General features: G+C 66.7%; 1 protein-coding gene across 1 annotated transcript; it reads left to right on the top strand.

The window, feature by feature from the left end:
* Positions 1-621: 621 nt before the first annotated feature.
* On the top strand, positions 622-6699 carry CDH15 (cadherin 15). The gene is made up of 14 exons (XM_027904279.1): positions 622-672; positions 2364-2516; positions 2653-2808; positions 2889-3033; positions 3116-3276; positions 3459-3587; positions 3691-3876; positions 3947-4200; positions 4285-4427; positions 4501-4737; positions 4813-5052; positions 5510-5646; positions 5729-5884; positions 6023-6699. Exons 1-14 carry the CDS (start codon positions 622-624, stop codon positions 6218-6220), a joined length of 2346 nt encoding a protein of 781 aa, XP_027760080.1. The 3' UTR covers positions 6221-6699.
* The last annotated feature ends 48 nt before the right edge of the window (positions 6700-6747 follow it).

Raw genomic sequence — 6747 nt, 5'->3', positions numbered from 1 at the left:
GGGCTCCCCCCGACGGGAGGAGCGGCTTAGCTGGGCGGGAAGAATCGCTCCCGATCACTGTTCGTGTCCGTGTCCCTCTCCTTGTTCCTGTCCAGGTTCCTATCCTGTTCAGGTTCCTGTCCCACTACCGGTGCCGGTCCCTATCCATGTCCCGGTGCTGGTCCCTGTCCCGCTGCTGGTGTCTGTTCCTTTCCCAGTGCCGGTACCGGTCCTTCTCCCCCTGCCGATGCCGGTCCCTGTCCCGGCGCCGGAGCAGCCGAGGGGCAGGGGGCCCGGGTCTCTCCCTCCCGCCCGCCCCGTCGCGGCATCCCCGGAGCGCGCCCGGCGCCAGCTGCCGCGTTCCGCCCGCCCTGCCCGGGGCTGCGCACCCCCGGCCCCCCGGGCCCCGCTCTCCCGGCCCGGCCAGGGAGGACCTCCCCCTATCCCCTCCTCGCCCCCCGAATTCCCCCGGCGGGCCCCTCGGCTGGCCGGGCAGGGCAGGGGGTGCGGGCTGCGGGCCGGGGGCGGCGGGGCCAGCTGCCCGCGGGGGGGTCCGGTGCCCGCAGCACATGTGCTGTCACTCAGCCAGTCCCGCCGCTATTTTAGCTCGGGGCCGGCGGCCGGGCTGTGCCCCGCTCCGCCATGGGCCCCCCTCTCCTCCTCGCCTGCCTGCTCGCCCCCCTCTGCGCTCGGGTAAGGGGTGCGGGGAGACCGGGAGGGTGGGGATGGGGTGGGATGGGGTGGGATGGGGACCCCCACTCTGTACCCTGGGAGGGCTGGCCGGGATGGGGAGCCTGGACACGGAGCTAGGGAGTAGCTGGACCCCAAACCCCGCAGAGTCACGTCCCTGGGGGCAGCGGGGATGGGGCTGGGGGTGACGGGGGCTTGGAGCCCCTCTTGAGGCATTTCCCACCCCACAGATGGCCATGGCAGGGGGGGGCCTGCGGCTCCGGCATGCTGCCCGCGCCTGTGAGCCAGGATGGGCTGAGAGCGGGTCTGAGGAAGTGTTAGGCACTCTGATGCATCCTGTTCCCCCTTTTCCCATCCCAACTGAGGTCCCAGACCCCCCCGTACCCCCTTGCCCATGCCCACCCTCCCAGAGCCCCTCCCCACGGTCTCAGGCCTGAGCCACATGGGGCTGTTGGGGTTCTGGCCTGGCCTCTGCACTCGGTACCTCAGGGCAGGGGAAAGCAAGGCAGGGCAGCCCCCACAGCAACAGAGCCCCCATCGCCCCCCTACCTCCCAATCCATCCCCAGTTCCAGCGGTCACCCAGGGAAGGGAGGGAGTCTCTCCTGGGAGGGGAGGACTCACAGAAGCAGCTGGAGACCACAGTGCAGTGCCCATCATAGCCTTGGAACGAGCCCGTTGTCCTGCCCATCCCATGGGGCTGACACGCGGTCCCCGCTCCCCCAATCCCCATCCCCAGGGACCCCCAGCACAGCCATTCCCATAGCCCTGCTCCCCCTCCTCCCCCTCAGGGTGCACAGGAAGTCTCTGGGGCTCCTGGGACACTTCGGCAGCCAGCGGTGAAGGCACAGCTGGGTGCAGATGTGGGTGCAAGGCTGGTGCTGCCCAGATGTGCTCCCTTCCCAGGGAGGCAACAGTGCATGTCCCGTGGGATCAGGATGAGGATGGCACAGAGCTGGAGGGGGTTGGCTGTGTGCACACAGCTCTCCACTCCTACCTCCCTACCTCCTCCCTCCCCACTCCTACCTCCCAGCCCCCATACTCCCTATAGCTTTGGACCCCCATGCCACCCCCCCAATTCCCTGATCCCAGTCCTGCACAGCCTCTAAACCCATCAGCTCCCTGACCCTACTGCAACACCCCCACAACTGTCTCCATCCCTGTCTCCATCCCTTATCTCCCCCCTCACAGCTCCCAGCTCCATCCCAGCCCTCCAGCTCCCTCTGCCCCCCAGCACCCCAGCTTTGTGCTCCAAGACCACCCCAGCAGCCTAAACTGATCCCTGACCCACCTCCACCCTCACTGCCATGTCCATTTGTCACAGTGGTATGGGGGGGCCACAGCAGGTGCTGCCAGCCTGGGGTACCCCCCTCATCCCCTCTGAAGGGGTCCCAGGAGACACAGCCCAACCAGGATCATTTGTGGGGCAGCCTTTCCTGGTGATCCCTGCAGGACACCCATCACCATCCCACCAGGATGTCAGGGGACCACCAACACAATGCTCCTGTGGGAGCTGGGGGGCCCCCATGCTCCCTCAGACCCAACCTCAACCCCATCGGGGGGCCCAGCACTGTGTATCCCCACACCACGTACCCCATCACGGCCCACCCCAGCACCACCTCCCTACCCACTGCCCCGCATTCCACCCCACTCCAGAGGTTTCAGGGTCACCAGCAGCACCGTGTCCCCCCCGCAGGGTGCCAGCCCAGCCCAGCCAGGTGCCGCAGCCCCAGGCACCCCCCAGGCCTGGCAGCAGCATGAGGGTCCACGGCGGGTGAAGAGGGCCTGGGTGATCCCCCCCATCAGCGTCTCAGAGAACCACAAGCGCATCCCCCATCTCCTGGTGCAGGTAGGCGAGCGGCCCCCACCCTCTCCTCCAGGTGTTGGGGTGGGAGGCACCCTGGGCAGGGGGATTGCATTGGAGCAACCCCAGAGGGGAAGAGACCCCCAGCCTGGGACACCCAGACCTGATTTCCTCGGGGCAGATCAAGTCGGACAAGCAGCAGCCCGGGGGGGTGATATACAGCATCAAGGGGCCGGGGGTGGATGAGGAGCCCCTGGGCATTTTCTCCATCGACAAGTTCAGTGGAAAGGTCTTCCTAAATGCCATGCTGGACCGGGAGGAGAACGACCGCTACCGGGTAAGGATAATCCTGAGCACCCATAGACCCTTCCAAGGGGTCCCCAGCCAGACCCCAACCCCCATGCTGTGTGCCCACAGCTGAGAGCCTTTGCCCTTGACCTGGGTGGAGTGACACTGGAGGACCCCACTGACCTGGAGATCATCGTAGTGGACCAGAATGACAACCGGCCGCTCTTCCGGCAGGACGTGTTCACGGGGCATGTGGTGGAGGGGGCTGAGCCAGGTGGGTCCAGTGGGGGAGCTGGGGGGTGAGGGTCTGAGCCAGTCCCAAAACTGGCACCCACCAGGCACTCCTGCGGCTGCAGGGACCTGTGTGATGACGGTGGATGCCACTGATGCCGACGACCCCGACACGGACAACGCAGCACTGCGGTATTCCATCCTGGAGCAGGGCGCTGCCAGCATGTTCAGCATCAATGCCACCACCGGGGAGATCTGCACTGCACAGCCCGGCCTCGACCGCGAGGTAATGGGATGGGGAGCATCTGTGGGGGCACTGGGACTGGGGGCAACCAGGGCCCCCCAGCTGGTGTGAAACCATGAGCAGACCCAGGTGTGGGGACACTGTGGGTGGGCAGCAGCTGTGGGACCTCTGTCCTCCTTGGGGGGCTGGAGGGGCTCAGTACTGGCCCCCTTCATTCCCTACAGACCATGGGGGTGTACAACCTGACGGTGCAGGCAGCTGACATGTCCGGGGATGGGCTCACCACCACTGCCATGGCCGTCATCTACCTGGAGGATATCAATGACAATTCTCCTGAGTTCACCAAGGAGGAGGTAGCAGGCGGGTGGGATATGAGAATGTGCCAGGGAGCCATCCCCTCAAGGGGCTGCAACATCCCAAAGGGACAGACTCCAGCCTCATGCTGCTGTCCCCCAGTTCTCCATGGAGGTGGAGGAGCAGGCAGCCGGTGTGGACGTGGGCAAGGTGTTCGTGCACGACAAGGACCTGGTGGGCTCTCCCAGCTGGCTGGCCAAATACACCATCCTGGAGGGCGACCCTGAGGGCTCCTTCGCCATCCGCACTGACCCCCATACCAACGATGGTGTGATCTCCGTGGTCAAGGTGGGCATGGGGCAGCCAGGGGGCACTGGGGGGGTCTCATGGCTCAGCTGACCCGTAGCCCCTCTCGCAGCCACTGGACCACGAGGTGCGGGACCGCTTTCAGCTGACGGTGTCGGTGCAGAATGAGCAGCCACTGGAGCCCACGGCCCCCCCCAGCCCCAGGGCCCTGGCCACGGTGCGTGTGCGTGTGCGGGATGTCAATGAGGCGCCCATCTTCCGTGAGAACCCGAGGAGGATCAGCGTGTTGGAGGGGACCCCCCCGGGCACCCCTATCACCACCTACACCGCCAGTGACCCCGACACCCACCAGATCCAGACCCTCACGTGAGTCCTGCTCCCGTCCCATTGCCTCCCACACCCACTGTGGGTGTTTCAGGGAGTGATGTCACACCCCCCCTGCAACCACAGCTACGCGCTGCTCTACGACCCTGCGGACTGGCTGCAGCTGGATCCCCACGCCGGCACCGTCCGCACCAAGCGGGAGCTGCTGCACCCCTCGGCCTTCCTGCAGGGCGGCTGGTACATTGCCCTGGTCCTGGCCCGAGACGATGGTGAGCAGCACCCCTGCCACGCCCCCCCGCTCCCATTGCCCGCCCCCCCCGACACCTCTGTTCTGTCCCCCAGCCGAGCCCCCGCTCTCGGCCACCGGCACCCTCTCCATCGAGATCCTGGAGGTGAACGACCACGCACCGCAGCTGCAGACGCCAGCAGGAGTGCTCTGCGGGCGGCCGGGACGCGGAGGGACCCTGCTCCTGGGGGCCACCGACGATGACCGGCCCCCCCATGGAGCCCCCTTCCACTTCCAGCTCAGCCCCCAGCAGCCCCAGCTCGCCCGCAACTGGAGCATCACCCGCTTCAATGGTGAGGAACAGCCGGGTTGGGGGGAAGTTGCATAGGGGGACCCTGCTCACCCTCTACTACCCACTCCCCACGCAGTGACTCACGCGGTGCTGGCCGTGCTGGCGGAGCTGCCCGAGGGGCCCTACTCGCTCCCGCTGCTGCTCCGGGACTCGGGGACTCCCCCGCAGGAGCAGCAGCTGCTGCTGAACGTCTCGGTATGTCACTGTGGCCGGGACGGCACCTGCCAGGACGGGGTCCTGGCTGCCGCCACCGCCGGGGCCGGCATCACCCTCGGGGCCCTCCTGATCATCCTCGGCAGCACTCTCCTCCTCTTTGGTGAGTGAGACCCCCACCCCTCCATCCTGCCCTCCCTGGCACCCTGGGCTCTGTCATGCAATGCTGGCCCTGGCCACCTTCCCGAACCCCACCAGCACATTCGGTCACCTCATCCCCCACTCATCACCCCATCCTGGTCCTGGCCACCCCATGCATATCCTGCCCATGTCCCCCATCACCCCATCCTGGTCCAAAACACCCCAAACTCTCCCTACTCATGTCCCACATCACCCCACCCTGGTCCTGATCACCCCATCCAGTCAGTACCCGTGACCCTCAACACCTCCCCCCAATTTTGACCCTCACCAAAAGACCCCCACTAAAACATTCTGCTCCACCCTCATCCCACGCCATCACTGCCCCCAGTTATCCCTACCTGCATTCCCATCCCACCTCCCAGCCCCACTCAGACAGCATCCCCTCCATGCCCGGCCTCCCATGCCCGCTGTGCCCGCAGTGCTGGTGGCCGTGGGGGCCGTGCGGGTGAGGGGGCGCCGCCGGGCGCTGCGCAAGGGGCTGCTGGAGCGCTCCCAGGACGACATGCGAGACAACATCCTCAACTACGACGAGCAGGGCGGGGGCGAGGAGGACCAGGTGAGCAGGACCCACGGCAGGGGAAGCCCTGGGGGGGTCCCCATCCCAGCCCTGTATCCCTGACCCCCTCCTGGCCCTGCAGGACGCCTACGACATCAACCAGCTCCGGCACCCCGAACTGTTCTCAGCCCGGGCCAAGCCGCCGGTGCGCAGGGACGCCCCACTCAGCTCTGGGACGCCCCTCGCCCCCCGCAAGCTGCCCAACAGCCCCTCTGACATCGAGGACTTCATCAACCAGGTGGGATGGGGCTGAGTGTTCCCCTTGCCCTCAGCCCTCCATCCCTGGCGGGGCAGATAGTGCCCCCCTGTCCCTAGAAACCCCTATCCCCATCCCCCCATCCCTGGCGGGGCTGACAATGCCCCCCTGTCCTCACAGGGGCTGGAGGCAGCTGACAGTGACCCCAGTGTGCCCCCCTATGACACGGCCCTCATCTACGACTACGAGGGCTCGGGCTCTGTTGCCAGCCCCCTCAGCTCCATTGTCTCCAGCCTGACAGATGAGGACCAGGACTACGACTACCTGAGCGAGTGGGGGCCACGCTTCCGCCGCCTGGCCGACCTCTACGGGCACTAGGGGGGATGGGGGGGCAGGAGGGGGGCACCCCCCTGTCCACAGAGGGGCTGGGCCAGGGAAGGGACAGAGAGGGGCTCACACAGACAAGAGATGACCAGATGCAGCAGCTTTGGATATGGACACGAACAAGACACCCACCTGGAGGGGCTTTGCAAGAGGACTCCATGCAGAGGGGTCCACACCTGCATCCCCCCACAGACCCCAGACCAGCAAACCCAGGCAGCCCTGGGGGGTACACCCTGGGGGAGCCCCACAGAGCTGGGGAGGGGGGTGAGAAGACCCCTGGTCATGCCATAATAAAGAGCAGGGGCCAGTGGTGGGGGGTGGTGTGTCCCCCCCACACCAGTGGCCCATAGCCACAAGGCACTTTTGTTGGGAGCCAGCAGCACCCCCTGGGGGGGCATCACCCCCACCCCAGGGCTCCCAGCACCGCTCTTCCTGGGGCAGGATCTGGCCCTGCTGCAGGGAGGGCGTGTTGCTCTCCCGGCCCACCCAGCACACGTCCTAGTGCTCCCTGTTGTCCCCGT

The sequence above is a fragment of the Empidonax traillii genome, unplaced genomic scaffold (genome assembly GCF_003031625.1).
Source record: "Empidonax traillii isolate 1590-97213 ecotype Southwest subspecies unplaced genomic scaffold, ASM303162v1 scaffold23:size2178997, whole genome shotgun sequence".
NCBI classification, from domain to species: Eukaryota; Metazoa; Chordata; class Aves; order Passeriformes; family Tyrannidae; genus Empidonax; species Empidonax traillii.
The sequence above is the reverse complement of the archived record's forward strand: the minus strand, read 5'-3'. Positions and strand labels throughout refer to the sequence as shown.